We start from the raw sequence: 22564 nt of genomic DNA, 5'->3' as shown, positions 1-22564 counted from the left end.
TACTTGGTGGCTTTTTTTTTTATTTGAAATATAATTTTACTTTTTATTTTTACAATACAGTGTGCAGTATAACATCTCAAAATAATAGAGTGCAGATACAGGACAAGAGTACAGAGGATTAACAATGTCAGAAAGGTCACCTTATTAAGGCTAAATCCCTGGTTCATATTTTCACACATTCATAAAATTACATTCAAATTATTCCTTATTGATACTTATTCCTTATGCCATGAGAAAAGGGAAAAAAATCCAGACATTAGATTTTCATAGATAGCAAATCTGGATTAGTCTAAATACTGTTCTCCTTTTCGTTTGTTCTGACTTAAGATTTACTAAAGGGAGATATTTCCTTATTTGAATAGCACGTGCATTTTATTAGCTATTGGTATCATTCCTATAAGTGGTTAAGACCTCCCCCACTCTGGGGTCTACAATCAGAACCACAGGGGACAGGAAATGGAACTGGCCACAGTGGCTGGTGTACAGCAAGCGTTTCCATTTTCTTTCAAGGAAGTTAGCAACAACTCAGTGTTCACTTTGCTTAGGGACTGTGTTAACTATCAGCACATCCAGATCACTGGGCGAAGCGTTTCTATACCTCTACCATTGCTGATGAGGAAAGAACTGTAAGACTTCATCGACCCCCAAAATATCTCGTCACTTTAGACTTCCTAAAGCATACTATGGGATGGCACGTACCCTGGTTTGGGATTTGCTTGTTAAAGCCATATCTGAGTCTTGCTAGCACATGGCATATGTGCATCGACGGTCTGCAGATTAACTCGGGGAATGAAACAGCCACTGACTGACACTACCTGAAATCTCATTCTAATGCAATTCAAGCTGCCACCATTTTAGATCTTGGGGTTAAAAACAGTTGTCAGTTATGATAAGCACCTCATAAAACTCCACTGTCTACCACTGACTGCCTTTCATTCCCGAGGAGAAAAACTGCAAGACTGAGAAGATGAAGTGCTTATATTCCTTGGTTTCCAATGCTAAACATCAGTGTGAGCTTTGCATTTCCTTCTATAAACTTGGAGTGTTTCAGACCTGAAGAGACAGTGTGTATGGCATTCCTTCTCTTAACCCAGGATGTTTCTTCCTAATGAACATCTTGAATTTCCACATAAGACACACACTGCAGCCAACTTCAACACCATGCAAATTTGAACAGAAAAAGGCAACGTATAAACTGTACATTTGTTCAAATAAATGTAGACAAAAAATCAAATATACATATGACACAAACTACCCATTAAAAACTGCTTACATTAAATTAAGTGACAATTCAATATTATTCCAGTGTTTAGCTTTGAGAACAGGAAATGTAGCTAAAGTCATCACAAAAATAAAACGACATTCACATTTGAGGTTGTTTGTCACACATCACACCATCCCTAAAGGCTTGAAAAGACTACAAATCAACTTTCCATGCCAGTGTGAAAATCCCCTTAGTTTAAACATTTATGATTTAACAAGCTATTGCATTATGGTCCTAAGAGACAGATGTTGTTAGGACAAAGGCCTCTATATATGTTTAACTTCCCCCACCCCCACCCATGTTCCTTTCCTTAAAATGTCAAATGACTTTCAGGTCATTCTTTCCTTCTGATCTCAAAGTCAATTGTCAGAGTATTTCCCTCAGATATAATTTTAGTCCAATCTGAACAAGTGTTGTGTTAACAACCATTTGTCAATCTATTAAATATTAGTATACAGTACAGCAGCTATATTCATCACAGAATTCCAGTTTATTACCTGTATATATAGCACAGTCATCAAATTATACTGTGCTCCTATATAAAAAATGCAAAAACTGTCAAAGGTGCTATGTCCTTTCATGTATATAAAAAACTTCATTATGAGAAACTTTAACAATCAACACAGTTTATATGAACATCTGCCATTCATAAAAATGTAACTTACACATTCTGTTGTACTATGCAGATCAGAGAAAGGAAGCAAGGTTATCAAATCAGTTGTGACAACTTAAGGAAAATTCAAAAAATCATATCTTTAAAAAGATCATCATGCGCTTAACTAGATCAGAGTCTGTAGTAAAGTCCAATCCACAAAGCTTGAGCTAAAAATTGGTGCTTCTAACGGAATGTTTTTCAAGAATTAAAACAAGTGAATTCAAGTCTACGAGTAGCTCCAGACCAAAGTGGCACCTTAAAAAATATTTTAATCACTCTAAACTATTTAATGTATTTTTTGTAGTGAGTTCTCGAAATCTGGTGTGTATATACTTTCAGCACAAAAAATTTTTAAGGATAGTATTTCTGATGACTAAATCAGTACACAGAAGCACAGTCCCTACCCACCCCCCAATTCCCATGAAGTCATTTAAGTTAACTGTTAAATAACATTAATATTTGTAACTATGTGAGACATGGGCTGCTGAGTATATACACACACGTTTTTCATGGAACTATGCCTAGGCAGAAAAGATTTAAGTGAAAACGAAAGGTTTTTACATGGATAAAACCTTTGAAAGCTTCCATTTAGAATCCCCAAATGAGGCAAGAACCAAAAGCCATAGGGAATAAAGACTGCTGTGCACAAATTAGCTATGGGGATTTTCTTCTCACTAGTTTGAGATCTAGCAACAGGCCTACATTGCGTGCCACCTTACCCTCACAGTCTTGCTGAAGTATCAGGTTTACCTTCATACTGACAGTGCCAGATCAAGTCCAATCATGCCACAGATGGATGTTTCCTTCACCTCAGCCAAGTGGACGGCACCCACTGAGGTTCAGTATCAAGTTTGTTAATTAACCTAAGTAATTCCTGATAGGCTTTATCAAGATCTGAATTCACAATTGCCGTGTCAAAGTAGTGACCATTGTTCTGCTCCATTTCTCTAGTTTTCTCAATGATTTCTCTCAACTCTTCTGGCTGTAAAGAGTAGATAAAAAGTGTGAAGTTAATGCCTTACCAAAGGTGGCCAAGGAACAAGTAAACTGCTTTCCTTCTCTCAAAATACTCCACCTCAGGAGCTCCTTCCCAGCCTTGTCATGCCCACAATGACTTCCTTTGCTCTTCTGGCATCTTCAGGACTCACACTGTGAGTCATTTGAGATGCAATATAATCTATTTATACTGTGATTTAGGTTTTCATATGTTTCTGTCTTATCTCACCCATAAGACTTCAAGAGCAAAGATGAGTTCCTCACAGACATTCATTTTAAAATGTTTTAGGGCATCCTAACCTCTTCCTAAAAAGAACATCTTCTGTAACACCGAGTGAACCTTTATGGGTGGAGCAAGAGTGGCAGGACCCAAAGCGCCATCTATTCTTGGCTCTTATAGAGCCCCTGTTCTTTATTGCAGAGTAGGCAAGTTAAACATCTTATTGGAAAAGCAAAGGATCAATAGAATGGGTATCTTTTTTAATGAAAATATTGCTGGTCAACCCAAGATTTAATAATTGAATACAGGTGACTCTTGAACAACATAGGTTTCAACTGCACAGGTCTACTTACAGGCAGATTTTTTTCAATAAGTATCTGTATAACTGTTTTCGATCCGAGGTTGGGAGTCTGCGTATATGGAGGGCCAATTGATCTACACCATTTTATACAGGGCACTTGAGCATCTTCGGATTTTGGTATCCACTAGGGGTCCTGAAGCCAATCCCCCACATGTAGCTAAGTACATACTCAACTTAATATGTTAAATTTCTACTTTGTTTTCAATACACAAAGGTCTTTAAGATGCAAAAACTATACTAAGAAGAGTCTGGGAAACAACACAGAGCAGGCTACTTTCAAATACTGGGTAAGGGAAACAACTATTTCACATAGACAAGCAGGTGGCAAGGCTGTGTGCCTCTGATTATCAGGCACAATTGTTCAAGAAAGTGAAACTGCCTCCAAACCACCCCTGTCAATAAAGAAAACTAAACTCAAGTCCAAATGTGTGATATAAAAGTTACCCACTATATTGGACCCATAATACAAAACTAGTTATATCATTTAGCTGGTTGAACTTCTGTAACAGCAGGAAAACATATTAAAAGTCTGACAGCTCTGGCTTGTCCTGAGGCAGTGGCTTGTGTAGCTCTCTCATTTTCATTCTGGAATGTTGTGCATCTGGCTGTGGTACACAGAATCCTTTGTTCCCTAACAAGGACTCTGCTACACTATTGTAACTAAACACACTGACATTCTTGCTGAAACTTATGTGTACTCAAAGCTTAAGATTATTGAAAGAACATTCCAGAACTCAAAACAAAATATAAACTTTCTGGTGCTAGAGTTGAAATGTAAATGTTAAACCTAAAATCTTACATAGATTCATATGAATATCCAATCTACCTAGTTTTTATCAAATTTAAGGCATTATTTAATCTTTTCCCAAAAATGGCTTTTATATCACTTATTTTGTTTTAATTTCCTCTTATTTTTCAAATTATAATTCATGACTAAAATGAAAGAAAATGTTTTTGCTCAAAATTAGCCTATAGGGAAAGTGACTAAGTTCAGACTATCAGTTTGCCACTCTCAAGGCCCCCTTTAGCAGAACAGATTCTGAGATTCAAAGTACAATCAATTGATTTTTTACATTCTGTACCCAGAGAAACACCATCACTTTCCTAGCTAGCACAATTTCATTCACTTAAAAGTGAGGATTTGCTTTTATTCAACACTTCTATTTTGTGAGTGATAAAGCACTATTGGAAATACCAAAGGAGATAAAAATAAAACATAAATGAAATTAAAAGGCAACAAATACATCACCCTCTATCCAACAAATACAGAATATATATTCTTACTAGTGTGTATGGAACATACACCAGTACAGAACACAAGTTGGACCATAAAATAAGGTTCAACAAATTTGAAAGACTGATATCTTACAGAGTATGTTCTTTGACCACAATGGAATTATAAATCAATAAAATATTTTTTGAAATCTCCAAACAGGTGGAAATTATATACTTCTAACAACCTATGGGCTAAAGAAGAAAATGACATAGAGAATTAGAAAGTATTTTAACAAAATAATAATGAAAAATATAACCTCAAATTCTATAGGACACAACACTAAAGAACTGCTGAGAGAAATTTGTAGCTTCATATTAGAAAAGGAGATTTAAAACTCATCTACTGAAGACAGCAGAGCAAGTACAAATTAATGCAAATTACAACAAAAGAATAAAAATAAGACGTCAATTAAATAGAAAACAGACAAAAAATAAAGAAAATTAACAAAGACAAAAGTACTCTGATTTAGTTCTTTTCTAAAGGGTTTCGCTCATTCCTTTTAATTTCCATATAATTTTAAAAATACATATTTTATTGATTTTTTAAGAGAGGAAGGGAGAGAGATAGAGAGTCAGAAACATCAATGAGAAACATCGATCAGCTGCCTCCTGCACACCCCCCACTGGGGATGTGCCCACAACCAAGCCACACGCCCCCAACCGGAATCGAACCTGGGACCCCTCAGTCCACAGGCCGACCCTCCATCCACTGAGCCAAACCGGTCAGGGCTCCATATAAATTTTAAAATCTTTTCAATTTCTACAATAAAGCCTGCTGAGATTTTTTGAAATGGTAACAGATTTCTTGATATATATAGTCACAGAGTTGTGCAATCAACACCACAATTCAATTTCAGAACATTTTCATCACTCCCCATCCCCACCCCCCAAAAAACTATACCCATTAGCAGCCACTCCCCATATTCTACCACCCCCAGCCCTAGGCAACCACTAATCTACTTTCGGTCTCTATAGAGTTGTCTATTCTGGGCATTCCATAAAATGGAATCATACACTATATGGTCTATGTTATACTATGTATCACTTCATTCCTTTTTATGACTGTTTCCCAAGACTTAAAATAAAGCTACAGTATTCAGTGCAATATTAGCATAAATATGTGAATCGAGTCCAGAAATAATCTATAATCTCCCCTGAAACCCTCCTCCCTGATCCTCCCCCCTCCCCCCCTGCCAATATATGTGGTCATTTTCTTTTTACAAAAGTGCCAATGTAATTCAATGGGAAAAAGGATAGTTGTTGTTTTTTTTCTTCAAGAAATGATTCTACAGCAAGTGGATAGCCACATGTGATTTAAGAAACAAAACAAAAAGCCAATCTCCACTCTTGCCTCACACTAAAACAGAGATGAACCTGAGATAGATCACAGAACTAAAAGTAAAAGCTAACACAAGAAAGTTTTTAGAAGAAACCAAAGGATAAAATCTTCATAACCTGGAGTAGACAATTTTTTTTAGTATAAGAAAATCATTAACTATAAGAAAAATGAAAAAAGTGTACTTCATTAAGATTAAACATTTCTGATCTTGAAAAAAATTAAAAAGATACAAAGACTGAGAAAATATTTATATACAGATATAGAGAATAAGAAAAATAACAATTAAAAAATAAGACTTGAGGCATTTCACAAAAGAACATGCCTAAACGATTATGTGAAAAGATGCTATCAGTCAACAGGAAAATGTATAATGATAACACTTCACACCTACTAGAACTAAAATACTGCTACATACAATAGTAAAAGTTGGTAAAAATGTGGAGCCAATGGAACCAAAGTGAGAGCATAAAATGGCAAAATGTTTTTAACACAATTTGGCAGTTTTTATACAGTCAAACAGGCATGTAGCATCTGATGCAATTCAAGAGGATGAAAACATGTCTACCAAACGACTATGAATGTTTAGGGCAGCTTTGGTCACACTAGCTAAAAATTGGAAACCACCCAAATATTTTTAACTGGTAAATGGACAAATTGTAATATATTTAGATCATCTCTATATATAAAAGCCTAAGCGACCATCACAACTGAACGGAAGACCAAACAGGCTATGTGGGGTGACCAGGCTGGCAGGGGCGTTAGTGAGGAACAACCAAATGACTGAGCAGCAGGCTGCAAAGATGGCGGCGCCCACAGCCAATAAGGAGGGAATATGCTAACTGACTGCCATGCCCTCAAAGATGGCGGTGCCCACAGCCACAAGATGGCTGGCAGGGGAGGGCAGTTGGGGGCAACCAGGCCAACAGGGGAGGACAGTTGGGGGTGACCAGGCCAATAGGGGAGGGCAGTTAGGGGCAAGCAGGCCAGCAGGAGAGGGCAGTTGGGGGCGACCAGGTCGGCAGGGAAGGGCAGTTAGGGGCAACCAGGCTGGCAGGGGAGGGCAGTTGGGGGCCATCGGGCTGGCAGGGGAGCAGTTAGGCGTCGATCAGGCTGGCAGGGTAGTGGTTAGGGGGTGATCAGGCTGGCAGGCAGAAGCGGTTAGGGGCAGGCACGCAGGCAGGTGAGCAGTCAGACATCCCCCGAGGGGGTCCCAGATTGGAGAGGGTGCAGATTGGGCTGAGGGACAACCCCCCCACTGCACAAATTTCGTGCACCGGGCCTCTAGTGGTATATATAGCACTTAGCAATAGAAGATATGAACTACTGTTAGATGCAATATAGATCAATATCAAAACATTATGCTGATTTAGAGCCAGATGCAAACTTAAACATACTGTGTGGTCCCATTTATATTAACTTCAAGAACAGACAAAACAAATCTATAGTGACATAAAGCAGATTAGTGGTTGCCTTGGGAAGACTGCAGAGGTATTAACTTAAAAGGAGCATGAGAGAATTTTTTGGAGTGATGAAAATGTTCTAAATCTTGATTGGCATGGTAGTAGCACAGGTATGTGTTTTGCCAAAACTCACTGAATTATACAAGTAAAATGTATGCATTTTATTTATGTACAGTAACTTCAATAAAGTTGATTTTTAAAAATCAGAAAATTCTAATTAGAAAATCAAGCATATTGTATACCATTAAAACATGTTGGTACTGATTAAGTCCATGCTTTAAAAATAGGTATAATTGGTATCTTTCTAGACTTCACTCAAATTAGGATGGCTAATTCAAAATAAAGTAGGTAAAAAATTCCATGAGAGCACTGCCAGAGAACACTAACCAAAAGAAAGTTGCTTACCATGTTTTGGACTGGTGTATGGCCTTTGGTACAACATTAAATCCTTGTTGAAGAAGAATAACCTAACTAAAAAAGAGCGTGCATGCTCGAAACAGAATAAGGCTGAACAAGCAGAATGGAGTTCACTGGTCCTTAAGGTGCGTCCCTTTCCTTTTCTTGTTTACCAAAGTAGTTACTGGGCACTAAGTTTCATAGAGGATTAACCTTATTTTTCTTATTATATGTTGTGATCCTCCTCAAAAATAGCAAGTGACCATGTTTCATATTTCTTGTGTATCATCCCAAGTGCTAAGGACACTCTGATCCCACTTACTTATGAACTTATAATTGTGCTGCAAAAAATAAAGAAGGGGTGAAACACTACTTTAACCAGCTAGTCTACTTAGCTTAAACATTATGTTCAACATATAGGATGGGGAAATCCCTGATGTCTATAGCCTAAACTGTGGTCGGCAAACTCATTAGTCAACAGAGCCAAATATCAACAGTACAACGATTGAAATTTCTTTTGAGAGCCAAATTTTTTAAACTTAAACTATATAGGTAGGTACATTGTTATTAACTTAGTTAGGGTACTCCTAAGGCTTAGGAAGAGCCACACTCAAGGGGCCAAAGAGCTGCATGTGGCTCGCGAGCCGCAGTTTGCCGACCACGGGCCTAAGACATTGAAAAATACTAGCTTCACATATATACAGACTAAGAAATGTAAGTAGACCTAGAGTGAAAAAGTGTATCTTGAGGTAGGAGGGTTGCTGGCTGTGGTAAAGTCAAGAATTGAAGGAAAAGCGTGTTGTTATATGCTTTGAATAACTTTCAAGGAAGAGCATTATTACATGTTTTTATGGCTTTTAAGGAGAGTTAGGGGCATAGCAAATGAAATAAGTGACTCCACTATTAAATAGAAATATTATAAAAATCAGAAAAAAACAAGGAAGAGTAAATATTTGTTACTTTGACAAAGTAATCCACATGATAGTTTTTAGTTCACACATTTAAATAAAAAGCCAATGCTTTCTGATTACCAGTATACTATCACTAAATTATTAATGTTTAGTATATAATAGACTACCTCAAACATGTCCAGCATCTAAAATAATTTTAAAAATTTTCCATTTCAGATCATGTAAGAAGATCAAAGGGAGGAGCCAAAGAGAATATAAAGTTTCAATGAGAAAAAAGAGAAAAACAAGGGCACTCAATGTTGGCTCCCCACACATGCAGAATATCTACGGAGAACAGTGGGCAATCCCTAAGAATATGATGATCCCTTTTTGTGTGTCTTAGAGGTATCACATAATCCCTGCTGGAAATACACACATCCATGTGAAGATCAAGGAAGTGTTAAGGAAAGCCAAATCTGACCATACATTTGGGGTACAATAGGGAATGTGTGGGGAAGAACAAGAGAAGCCACCTTCTTTGGAGAGCTGCACAGTCTAACCAGAGGCAACCATGGCAATATGGGGGAAAGTGATATGACAGAAAGAATAATCACTTTGAAAGCTCAAGCTGATGTAGTTTTTAAGTACTGTGACATAATAGGCCACGAGCGTTTCATGTTTACTTTTAGTGGAATAGTACAACAATATATAAAACTCTACCTTTGGATTCTTGCCCTCTTTGGCCAACAATGCCCGAAGTCTTTCTTGTGAAGGGGGGGCAATAAAAATAATATATGGTTTCAAGTCTGAATTCCGGAGAGTCCTCAATGACTGAAAAGAAAAGATATTTTGGATCTTTAAAGTAATTGTCATGATTTAACTACTTCCCAATAATAGACTTGGAATATAATGTCATAAACAACAATAACAACATAACCTATGAGTGTTTCCAAACATCTTTGTAACAAAAAATTCACAATATTTTAAGATCCTACCATTCACTGTAAAAATATATTGTGTACCTATAAAATCACACACACAAACACACACTATTGGCTCACTCTTTTTATGTAATGAAATAAAAATGAATGACTAAAGGATTACAACTATGTAATGTTAAAATACCCTGCTTTAAGATCACACGCAGATTATAACAACCATATTAAAAATCCATTTTAGAGAAACTAGAAATGAGCAGTCACTTTACAATGTGGCAGGGTCTAAAGGAAGCACAAACTGAGAGAAAAACTTCACACACACACGCGCGCACACACACACACACACACACACACACAATTTTGGAAAAGCACACCCTAGAAAAGGAGACTATCTGAATTGGGAGGTGTGGCTTTCTTTTTTTTTTTTAAAATTTTTTAAAAATCCTCACCTGAGGACATTTTTCCATTGATTTTTAGCGAGAGTGTAAGAGAGAGGGAAAGAAAGAGAAATATCCATGTGAGAGAGACACATCGATTGGTTGCTTCCTCACAAGCCCCGAACAGGGTCTGGGCCGGGGAGAAGCCTGCAACCAAGGTATGTGCCCTTGACCGGAATCAAACCTGGAACTCTTTGGTCCACAGGCGGAAGCTCTATCCACTGAGCCAAACCAGCTATGGCGGGAGGTGTGGCTTTCACCTTGCCTTTGCCACCACATGACAGTGTGCCATCAACTGAAGCACTCCATCAAAATGGGAATTACAGGGACATACCCCCCTTTTATTAACCTAAAAACATTAAGACAATATGTTTAACTTCTCAATGTTCTTTGGTACATCTGCTGGCACAAATAATATAAGAATTCTGAAGGAGTTTAGTAAAAACATTTATACTTCTCTCAAATGTTTACAATTGAAATAGTAGACTAAACTCTTTTATCTACTAAAAAAAAAACCACAAAGAAAATCTAATTATTATTTCAAGAGAGTCATTTTATTTATCTTCATTATTATTATTTTGCAATCCTCATTAGAGGGTATGTTTTTATTGATTTTTTTAGAGAGAGAGAAAGGGAGAGAAAGAGCTAAACATTGAGTGGTTGCTTCCTGTATGTACCCTGAATGGGAACTGAACTCATAACCTTTTGGTGTATGGGACAACACTCCAAGGGAACCATTTTAGAGTCAATTTCCTTTCCTATACATCTATTTATTAACCACTGCTTATAGTTCCTGAGTTGACATACTCAGTAGATTCATTAAGTTTTAGCCTGAAGCTGTCTAGTCTAGAAAAACTTTTCCACAACGAACAATCTTAAAAATCCCAAATCTCTAAGTTACTGTACTAAATTTTAGAAAATATGTACATGTATATGTGTAGGTATGTATGTATGTGACTCTGAGGAAATCGAGATTTAGCAATCTGTCTGATTTCAGGTAGGGAGTCAGTGGGGAAAAGCTGTATAAGAACTTAATTATGTCCCGTGGTTCTTGGACCAAAATATAGTTTCCACTAAATTACTTTGCAAAAAAAATGCCCTCAAGTTCAACACCCTAAACCAAAACAGCTTTACCTGTGTACGAAGACTTAAAAGACATATTTTCCCAGAGTTGATCACTTGCCGTACAGAATCTATGCTGGTTCCATACAGATTTTTCTCAAATTCACCATGCTCAATGAACTTTCCAGCTGCTATGTCTGCTTCGAATGCTTGCCGAGAAACAAAGTGGTAATCTCTACCAGCTACTTCGTGGTCTCGCCTATTGCGAGTTGTATCTAGACAGACAAATTCAGGTAAAAATAATTGGTATTGATCATGGTAAGGATGGAGGGTAATTTTGCTAATCAGAAAAAAGTTTTATTTCATAATACAGATTATAAAATAATGAACTGAGGAAATGTTAAGAGCCCCGTGTTTAATTTAACACTGGTTTTATTTCTAGATTGAGAAATGAACAAAAATTTGTTTTTCGTGTGCTATTAATAGTTATATTAATAACAATATATTTTATGTTTACACTTTAAATTACTTCATCTTGCATTTAAAACACTACTATTCACCTTTTCTGAAGTTTACTTAGGTGCTATATAAGGTACCATATAATTTTAAAACAGAACTTCTGTGTTCAGAGATTTGTCTAAATTTCTATCTTCTCCATCAGTTGTTGAAACCAGATGATTCCATATTGAACAGGGTATTATAAGAAGTGCAAAATGAAATTCATTTAGAAAGTGATCAGTACCATATTCTTAGGAAAATTGAAATTTCTCAAGAAGATCTGGTTAAAACAGTTTTTCTTTCCTGGACAACAATGTTTTGATAAAATGAATGAAAAATTGCCCATGTAAGTTAGATTCTAAAGCGGTGAACTGAAAAGCACAGGAAAACGGGAATGCATCCAAACTTACGAGGAACTGCAGCTGCAAAGCGGTCTTTCTCTTTGTTCATGAGCCTCTGACGTAATTCATTCTGGCCACAGTTCTGTGGACCAATCAAAATGATAGGTCTTTTCCTATTTGCTGGCTGATGATAAAGTGACATTTCCTCATAAGTTAAGATTTCTTCATTGTCATAGTCTTTAGAAAAAGAAAAAGTTAAGCTCTTTAGACAGAATTATTGCTATGTAATAAATATACACTCATAGATCTTCCGAAAAAAACTGAAAAGAGCACAATTTATTATTAAAAACACTTAACTTTTGGGATCAAGATAGTATTATATCACGAGTATTTTCCCCTGTCATTATAGCCTTTCCAGGATACTATGAAAATAAATCAGACAATATATGAATCATTCTAGAAATTTCTATTGCTTCTCTTATTTCAGCCTGAATGTTTAATATAATATCACAATACTGATCCTTATGTAAAATAGCTAGTTTGCAGCCAGTACTTTTATGGGGGAGGGGGGGACGCACCAGGTGATAAACTAATGAGAATAACATCTACCATTTTTGTAAAATGATGTTACTAACACATTATTTAGAGGGTTGGTTTAAGGATCAGACGTAATGTGCATGCTGAGCACAATACGTGGCATGAACATTCAAAATAGTGGCTACAACCAGAGATATCAGAGAAAGCTGGAATACTTTTCTGAGATTATATAACTTGCCATCACACTTCCTGCTTTTATATTTACTTTGTTCTGGAATACTTGAGGTCATGATTCAAGAAGAGGTATAAATTACGATAGGTGGGGTAACATTCCTAAAGCCCATAATTCAGATGAAATCAGAGCTATTAAGCGGTAAGAACAAAGGTAGACAATAGCAGCCTGCCATCTTCTCACGCATACCAGTTTCATCTGACTGGAAAAGAAGGTCAGATGTGTAGTCAGACCCTCCCAGCTGCAAGTTCCATGGGGGCAGGGGACCATCTTAGCTGTGCCAGTGCTTAGCACAGAGCACAGAGTAGGAACTATATTTGCTTAAATTTCAGCTCAACCATATCTTAGTTGTAAGAACTTAAGCTGGTTACTTTAATATCTGAATTTGAATTTATTAATCTGAATGCTCAAGGAATTTATTGTGAGAACTAAATGGATGAAGGTATTGAAAGTATATATAGTTAGCCTCCCTAGAATAAAAGTTATTATAAATGAGTTATTATTAATAAAAATATTAATTATGACAACACCTTCCCTTTCCAAAATACTTTTCACTCTGAAAAACCAGAGTTCCTTCTTCTAACATGTATAATCAGACTGTGGCAGCACTGTGATTTACAGACTTGGTTTATAATCTGTAGGTTTCAGATTTGCAAAATTTCTAGAGTATAATAACTTCATTAGAGCTGAATTAATTTTAGTGCACTTCAAAATATGAAAAACAGATTTAATCACCTTCCCAAATATAGAGTAAAGGATTAAAAATTCAATAAATCTTCTTAGTTACATAAATATAACAAAGCGTTAAGGTTGTTTATTTTGGAAAAAATTTTATTAAAGTAAATAGAATCTCTGATATAGTTTTATATGGAGTTTTTCAACAATCTATAACAGTTTTTTCATTGATTTAACTTATGCTGCCTAAAAAGACTTCAAGGTACTGAGAGAATAAGTCTTACAAATTGTTTAAGAAGTTAAGGATTGCCTTGACTTTATTATTTGGCTTGTTTCTAACATGAACCAAAGCAGAGGTAGAATATCTAATGCCCATACGGACCAACCAAGAAGGTAATGAGAGCAGGAAATCAGGTTTGGTTTATAAAAATTGGATGTTGTGGAAACTGTTAAACTAAGACAGTAGTAGGTGCCCAATATAAAGGCAACAGCCATCATCAGGTACAGCAGAGTGTTGTCACCTGGGAATATGAGTCACATGTTATTAGAGCTTTTGATTTTAAGAGAAGTATCAACTTTAAAATAGAACAAAAAAACTCCATGTACCTGACTCTGCCAGCAGGTAGCAGGCTCTGTGGAATGAGTTGTCTTAGTAACAGGAGTTATTATAGACAAAATATTGTTTACTTAAAATACAGCTATATTGTCAGAATTTGTTAGAAGCATGTATCAATTTCACAAAGAGTTTGAGTAGAAAAAAATTAGAGAAATTTCAATTCTATTTCCTCAAAATTAGAGAAATATCAATATAACACTATATATATTCATTGTACTTTAATTCTTATATCAATTTTTCTCCAAATTCAAAACACTGCATTACTCATAGGATTCTAAAAGAAAATAATTTTTGTTAAATGACTTTCTTAAGCCGTTGTGTCACATTAAGAGGCAAAACAGGACCAGAAACAAAACTACCTGAAAATATCAATTTAATTTCTTTCAAGTGCTAAATATTGGGCCTCTTTCATATATAAATTTAGTTATCTCTGAGAGTGGAACTTACCATCATTTTTATTGGCATTATATAAAACCTTTTTCCTTTTCTTTTTATTCTTCTTTGCACACCATAATTTTCCTGTTGAATAATCATAAACATAACTATAAATGTGGTATTTGTTTCCTCAAAAAAGCTACATATTTCAAATAGAAGCACTCAAATAGTTAATTTAAATTTATAAACATTACATTTTTCATAGAAAAACTACTTTCCAGGGAAGTATTTACAATTTTCTATTAATCTCACATTATAGACCAGCAATCTTTAATATTTAAATCCTGTCCTTTCTTTACAGTTCTAAGATAACCAGTTTTGCCTTTCACATCACTCTTGCCATAATATATCTTTCATGCCAGTTCTAACTGATATGTAAATTTAAACATACTTACAGATGAAGACCCAAGAAATCTCTTATTAATGCCAAATAAAAATGTCCAACCTGATTTTTCTGGCTCCTTGTCTTCCTCTATGGTTTGCTTCATGGCTTCCCTTTGCTGTTGAAAGCTTTTCCCTTAATAGCAGAAAGGAAAAAGAGTAAAATATTTAAGACAGAAGAACAGAAGTATTTTTTTAAAAAATCAAGGGAAAACACCAGGAGTAACTACTCATTTATATTCCCTCCTAATTCCTTCCGCCACCTATGAGAGTATATCAGCTATGATTATAAATAAGCCTCCAAATGTTTAACGTATTACGTTTCAACCTCAGTCTCAACCAATTCTAAGACATTTATTACTAGACTATCTCACCTATTAGAAAAGATAAATCATAAACTAGTGTTAGAAAATTAAATAGTTCAGTTTTTACAAAGCTTTCATTGAGTAGTTACTAAATGGAAAGTACTACGCTGAATCTTACAACACTTCTGATCATTCAGAATTACAGGAAATCAAGCAAATTCATTCTAGAAGTTAACTTTACAAAATAATATGTGAACATTCATCACTTTTTAATTCCAAGACACTACTCAACATATTCCCTTTCATTTATCCTTTTCTTTCCCTCTTTTTCTTTGTATGTATATATATGTATGTATGTGTTTTAATGATTTTTAAAATTTCCACCTTTACTAATGATACAAATAAATGGAAACATATTGTTTTTCCTCTAAGGATTATGTTTTTAATATAGGAAGCTTTCAAGGTTTTTGACCTTCATTTTCTTTTAAGACATCTACTTTAAAACCAAATGAATTTTTTCTGAAGGCTGAAAATAATTTTACTTCAAAAATTCTGTATTAGAAGTCTACTTTTACATTTTATTTTTATATCTAATTCTTCCCATTTCATGCCAGGGATTCTTAAACATCGATAGGCAATTTCCATCTGTCTACAGGAATAACCTGTAGAATGCAGTGTGTTTCATAAAAGCACAAGTGAAAATATTGAGTTTGACACACATAAGAACCATTAAAGGAAATCAGGTTATCTCTAGAGCTATACAGATTGCATTTCTAGTGAAACAAATAACTATGACTAGAAGGAAAATTTTAAGAGCATTAATATTTAAAAATGACTATTTGTCTTTAACAGAGTAAAAAAAATAAGGAACAAAATCCTAATATATAAAAAGCCAGGGGCCGTAACAACCAAAACGACTGGATGGACGACCGAACAGCAGGCTAGGGAGCTGAGGGAGCAGGAGGAAAGGTCACCATGAGGGGACCCCCGCCTGGATCAGGGGCGTGGCTAGCCTTCAAACCGCAGGTGGCCCCTAGCCCAGGCCAGCCAGTGCCCCAGAGGGGATCCCCACTATGATCGGGGACATGGCCAGCCTTCAAAACGCGGGTGGCCCCTAGCCCGGGGAGGCCTCCTAGCCGAGGACGCCCGAGTCTGTTCTGGACCTAGGGCTGCGCTCTCCCCGCGAGCGACTTGGAAGCCACCAGTGTCTAACTGCCAGTCTTCGGGAGGTGGGAGTACATCCATTGTCCACCAAAAAGTAGGACCATCGAACCGTTCACAGTCTCAGTGCAGGCATGGGTCCGTGGCTGATGGGATGGAGGCCAAACCAAAACAAAACAGCAGAAAGATCCTGCCCACCTTGGTGGGTGCAGCTGCAGTCCACACGGGCCTGGGCAGTGTAGAAAGTGCTACCTTCTCCCGGGTCCTGTGCTGGCACTACCGCCTTGCTCACCCTCAAGCCCCCCCGAGTCCTGACAGCAAAGTGTGTAGGTCATCCTGCAGGAGTTGTGCCATTCTGGGTGCTTTTGCCCAAAGATACCCTTTGGGATGAATTCAGAGCCACATCTCACTTCTCATGAGACTGGAAGAACCATGTAAAAGGAATTCGACAAAAGCTTTCCACATCTGTTTATTCTTTTGCATGCATAAAACGACCTTAAAAAAAGCATTCGGGCCACCTAAGAGAGAATGCACTTTCTGGCCAGAGCATGCAGGATTCTTTTGCCCAACAGGTTAAAGGAAGCAGAGAGCTGGCACAGTGGAAACGGCCCTGGTGCCCTATGAGGAGACTGCGGGAATGGGGTTGTAGAAATTCCACAAGCCTCTTGCCGCCACCTCCTTTGCAAACCACACCATCCAGATCCACCAGGACTGGAGGCAACTGGGAGTCGCAGCTGTGGTTTGGGACGTGGTAAGCAAATCCTTGGGGGCCTCTGAAAACATCTGCAATTGATTATAAGACTGGTCTTTATTTAAAAAGAAATAAAAGAACAGCTTTGTTGAGATATATATAATTCATATACTGTACATGTCGCCTAAAGTGTACAATGAACTAGTTTTTTAATGTAAATTCAGAGTGGTACAACCATCACCATGCTCAATTTGTAAATATTTTCATGACCCCATCCCCTCCAAAAAGAACTTCTACCCACTAGAATCACTTTCCTGATCATCTTCCCCAAAATAGATTGCATTTTAAGGGTGGGTAAAGGAAAATTGAGGGAAGTTAAAATACTGCACAAAGGATATTGTAAAATGACAAAGCCCAAAGTGAAGATTATGTGTTTTCTTTTTTTTTTTTTTAAATATTTTTTTATTGATTTCAGAGAGAAAGGGAAAGGGAGAGAGAGATAGAAACATCAATGATAAGAATCACTGATCGGCTGCCTCCCACAGGCCCCCTACTGGGGATTGAGCCCGCAACCCAGGCATGTGCCCCTGACCAGAATCAAACGTGGGACCCTTCAGTCCACAGGCCGATGCTCTCTCCATTAAGCCAAATTGGCCAGGGCCATGTGTTTTCTTTAAGTTCTGCATGGTTGTAATGGTCCCCAAATCTATACTAATAAAAGGGTAATATGCTAATTAGAGTGGATGTCTTCTGGACATCCTTCCTGACAAAGCCGCAGTGGCTGCGAGGGCTAAGGCTCAGGCCGGCAGTGGCAGCAGCAGCAGCACGGTAATGGGGGCGGTGCCTTCCCTTGATCGGCCAGGTCGCCTCCCACAGAGGGAGGCCAGACTGGGGGCCAAGGCAGAGGCAGTTAGGGGCAATCAGGCAGGCGAGCGGTTAGGAGCCAGCGGTCCCGGATTGCAAGAGGGATGTCTGACTGCCGGTTTAGGCCTGATCCCACAGGGGGTCCCAGATTGGAGAGGGTGAAGGCTGGGCTGAGGACCCCCCCCCCCCCGCACTAATTTCGTGCACCGGGCCTCTCGTAATTTTAATAATTTACATAGTAAGATGTTTAAAAACATTACAGTGTGATACTTCTATGGCACATTTTTATAGTATGCACATGTAACTATTTTTGAGATAGAATCAGACATTAATAGGAGATGGACACTATGACCTCTAAAAAATCCTTCTAACAGAAAACCATTATCAAACTTAAACTAAGGGGGGTCCATTTATTTGTCCTATAAAAGACCTGCAAATGATATCACTGAAATCTCCTTGACTCATCTATATACTTTCAGAAACTCAATGTAATCAATCCGTCAATAAACACCAGTTCTAAATATTTATGGGCTACGCCTGGCATGGTAAGAAGATATCAAATTGATATTTGGCAGAAGCACAGAATAGAGAACATGATGGCTGCCCAATACTCCAGGATTTTTGAGGAATGTCCTGCAGCTGATATTGTGAAGAATCAAGGGTAAAGCATCAGCCACTCAACTTAGTATGAGAAGCTCATTCATTCCTCCTTTCCTGAATTATGACCAAATATAGACAAATTTGTTTCCAGCTTTTGCATTTAAAAGCAGATGACTTTTGACTTTCTGTAATCCACACACATAAAGAACAAATGTAAATATTATATTACATCCTAATTTCATCTAAAGCCCAACAAACTGGTCACAATTATATTCAAGATATTTATGCTACAGTTGCAACATAAAAACCCAACTGCATGAAAAAGCAATTACATTATTTTTAAAAGGCATGAAAAAGAGTTTCCTCCATGAAGGTCTGTTTTTTAAATGTTCTTTTAACTATATAGGTACTTTCTACTATATTGTCCTTACCTGGAACAAGCCCAGCTAGAGGTTGATTATCTTCATCCCCATCCCTGTAGGCCTGCCACCAGTTTGGATCTTCCTGGCTGATCACATGAAGTATATCCCCTTTTTGAAAAGAGAGACCTAACTCCCGACATGGGACATATGGGTCATCTGAAGGGTCATAGTCAAAATGAGCTTTTACATGGATCTAAAAGATAAAAGGGGTAAAAAAAATAATGCTGAAATGGCAACACAAAATACTTAGCATAAATATAATTAAAATGTTATGGTTTTTCATTAGTGCAAAGAAATTATGAGCTGAAAGAGGGAAGTTTAGTTAAATAACAGTATTTTGGGGGCAGTATTTTCTTAGGCTCATCTGTTTTCTTCAGTTAAAGTTCATCTCTCTGTTGACTGCATACATGTACAAGGGTATGCAAAACATTATCATTAGTTACTAACAAGCTGAGGTACTAAGGGGCTTCAAGGCTTAAGAGAAGCAGAAGGAATATAATAAAGTCCCCCCCCCCACCGCCTGTCTCCCTTCCTGATCTGTAAAAAACAAGAACTCTGCGGTGCCCCTCAGATATCTCCAACCTATAAAACAGACCTCTTGATTTTTCTCCCCAAATCTGTTTTCCCTCCAGATTTCCCTTTAGTAAGCAGCACCACTATCCACCCAGTTGTTCAAGCACCTTGCCTCCTCTTTCCTTTACCCTCCACATTCATTACAAGGTCCTGTTATTGCTACTTCCAGAACACAGCCTGATTACTTTTTTCCACTGCCACAGCTATTATCCAAGTTTAAGCCATCATCATACTTCATAATGACTTCAGCAACAGTTTCCTAAATCTCCTTGCTTCCTTATTGGCTTTACTGATCCAATTTATACACAGAAGCCAGAAATTTTTTGTTTTTTGTTTTTAAAATAAAAATCAAGTCATTTACTATATTTAAAATCCAAACTCCCTGCCATGGCCAAGGAAACCTGCTTGACCTGGCCCTATCTACCTCTCTAGCTTCATCTCATAGAATCCCCTCCTCGCCTTCTTACTCTCCTTCTTTGCTCCATGCCCACAGGCTTTCCAAAAACAAAGTTCTTGAGATATTTTACCTGAAAGCTCTTCTGGCAATTAACAGGCTTGGCTTCATCTCATTCTACGGTCTTGGCTTCACGCTGCCTTCTCCAAGAGGCCTTTCCTGTCCATCTTATGTAACTGATTCCACTTATTTTTACTCTCAATGTCCACACTGTGCTTATTCCTACCTTATTACTTACTGCAAACTATAATTATTTTGTCATGTTTATTATTATAAACCCAGTGCTTAGCACAGTGCCTAGTACTCAAAAGAGATCCAACAGATGTTCATTGTAAGGAAAATAATTATTTGGGACTCCTAAGAATATATTTCAATAATTAAAACTAACGCCACTGGGCTAGTGGTTAATTCTATGGTTTGTATCCCTTCACTGTAACTTTAGCATCCTCCTATCCTGAGCCTTTAAGTTTCCCTTAAACCACTTTTCTCTATCCTCCCAACCTTTACCCCACAAATCAAAAGACTTCATGAAGGCATGCTCCCAGTTTTATTAAGAGTTCGTTGGACGGAAAATAAACAGTGATGCAGAAACCTAGTATTTAGTGGCTTTGTGGGACATTACCTGTTACACTACACAGCAGTTAAGAGCATAGGTTCTGGAATAGGCATGGGTTCTAGTCCTGACTCAGTCACTTACCAATAGTGGGCTTGGGCAATTAACTTGACCATTCTAGTTCTAGTTTCAATGCTTGTTGAATGGGAATAATAAAGATATCTATATTTCATGGGGATGCTGTGAGAATTAAATGAGATAAAATATATAAAACAATCAGTACTGTGCCTGGCACAGAGTAAATATCATAATAGCTAACATTTATTGGATAATCAGTACTCTGAATTTTCTAGTGCATATTCCATCACTAATAAGCAGTGTGATCCCACTACATTTCAATTTACTCCTATGTTCATCTCATGGCACACATAAACTAATTACTAAAATCTATGGCATACTAAAATATATATTTTTTGCCGATCTGACAAAACAATAGGTATAATTTTAATTCATTCACACTGGAAGGCTATTATTGTGTTAGCTGTTGCATTTTCTAATTTGACAGTGTAAGGGAAAAGAGGTCAGTGCTCCTGACTAAATAGTCAGGTACTGCAGGTTTTAAAAATTCTTGGGGCACACTGTTTGAAAATCGCTGGATTAGAGCATTACTATATGAAAAATGTGCCTTCAGCTCAAATATTCTATTTCCTCTCTCCATATTTTTTCAATGATATTGTGAAATATAATCTAAAGTTTTATAGACCTGTCTGGGAATTCTAACTTGTTTCTAAGTCAATGTGGAGAGAGAGAAACAGCACAGCTTAAGCAATTCATGAGTCCTGGGATAAATGTGTCAGTCACCCAGGAAGCAAACTACAAAAGTGCCAAAACTCGTGCCCTCTGCAAATGATAAAGTAGCCACTTGTTGCTGTGTGTGATGCATAAGGGGGTACCTCTCCCGACACTTTGCTTTTGCCATTCGTGACATTATAGTTGAGCCAGTGAACATATTACAATTTTACATCTACAGTTGAACACCTACAGTACTTTATCTACAGAAAGATACCTTTGCTCTTACTAGATCTTGACCTGTACCATAATGATGCTCAATAAACTGGTTTTAATTTCTTAATCTCATAGATAATTATTCTGCATATGCCAACAAAACTTATGATTTCCTGCCCTGGCCAATGTTGTTCAGTGGTTGGAGCATCAGCTCGTGTACCAAAGGGTTCATTCCCCACCTTCGGTCGGGCACATGCAGGAGGCAACTGGTCGATGTGTTCAACTCACATCAAAGTTTTTCTCTCTTCCCCCTTCCCTCCCACTTTTTCTGAAAAGCAATGGAAAAAATATCCTTAGGTGAGGATTATCAACAACAACAAATAATGATTTCTTATCACCGTTTTCTTTTTTTGAAACCTTCAGTGCAAGCTTTAATAATAGTTCATTTTAAGCCAGTTATGTTTTATAAAAACTTTACAAGAGATATTGCAATTAAGAGTTCTTCACAATAAAAGAAGGAAATGAAGGAAAAAATATTGCACAACATTGTTTCTATTTTGAAAAGATCTCTACATATCAAATACTGTATTATTTATTTTTTTAAAATCCTCACTCTAGGATATGTTTATGATTTTTAGAGAGAGAAGGGGGAGAGAGAGAGAGAAACACTGATGTGAGAAACATACAGGTTGCCTCCTGTATGCACCCCAACTGGGGATCAACCCGCAACCTTTTTTGTGTACAGGATGATGCTCCAACCAACTGAGCCACCTGGCTAGGCTCAAATGCTATATTTTAAAAGAGCATCATTTCTTTTCCTTTCTCTTCCTTTCTCTTATTTATTTTTTGTGTGTTAATCCTCACCTGAGGATATTTTGCCATTGATTTTTAGAGAGTGGAAGGGAGGGGGAGAGACAGAGAGAGAAAC

At 37.2% G+C, this 22564-nt stretch overlaps 1 protein-coding gene and 1 long non-coding RNA gene across 9 annotated transcripts in view; one reads left to right on the top strand and one right to left on the bottom strand.

Annotated features, from left to right (window-relative positions):
• Positions 1–22564, bottom strand: part of MPP5 (membrane palmitoylated protein 5) — a 55676-nt gene continuing 33112 nt past the window's right edge. For 6 of the 8 annotated variants that reach the window (XM_006090992.3, XM_023755822.1, XM_023755826.1 and 3 more), the window contains 7 exons: positions 19061–19244; positions 15073–15144; positions 14640–14711; positions 12202–12369; positions 11366–11568; positions 9577–9687; positions 1–2901 (listed from right to left, as the gene is read on the bottom strand). In XM_006090992.3, coding sequence (XP_006091054.1) covers positions 2725–2901; positions 9577–9687; positions 11366–11568; positions 12202–12369; positions 14640–14711; positions 15073–15144; positions 19061–19244 — 987 coding nt within the window. In that variant the 3' untranslated portion in view covers positions 1–2724. The remainder of the gene's footprint in view (positions 2902–9576; positions 9688–11365; positions 11569–12201; positions 12370–14639; positions 14712–15072; positions 15145–19060; positions 19245–22564) is intronic. The other 2 variants (XM_023755824.1, XM_023755828.1) reach the window with 2 other exon arrangements.
• LOC111826495 lies at positions 7337–9660 on the top strand. Its single transcript, XR_002829829.1, has 2 exons — positions 7337–8112; positions 9094–9660. It is a non-coding gene; the product is annotated as an uncharacterized LOC111826495 (long non-coding RNA).

Source organism: Myotis lucifugus, unplaced genomic scaffold (genome assembly GCF_000147115.1).
Source record: "Myotis lucifugus unplaced genomic scaffold, Myoluc2.0 scaffold_85, whole genome shotgun sequence".
Classification (NCBI taxonomy): Eukaryota; Metazoa; Chordata; class Mammalia; order Chiroptera; family Vespertilionidae; genus Myotis; species Myotis lucifugus.
Note: the sequence above shows the minus strand (reverse complement) of the source record. Positions and strands in the feature narration are given on the sequence as shown.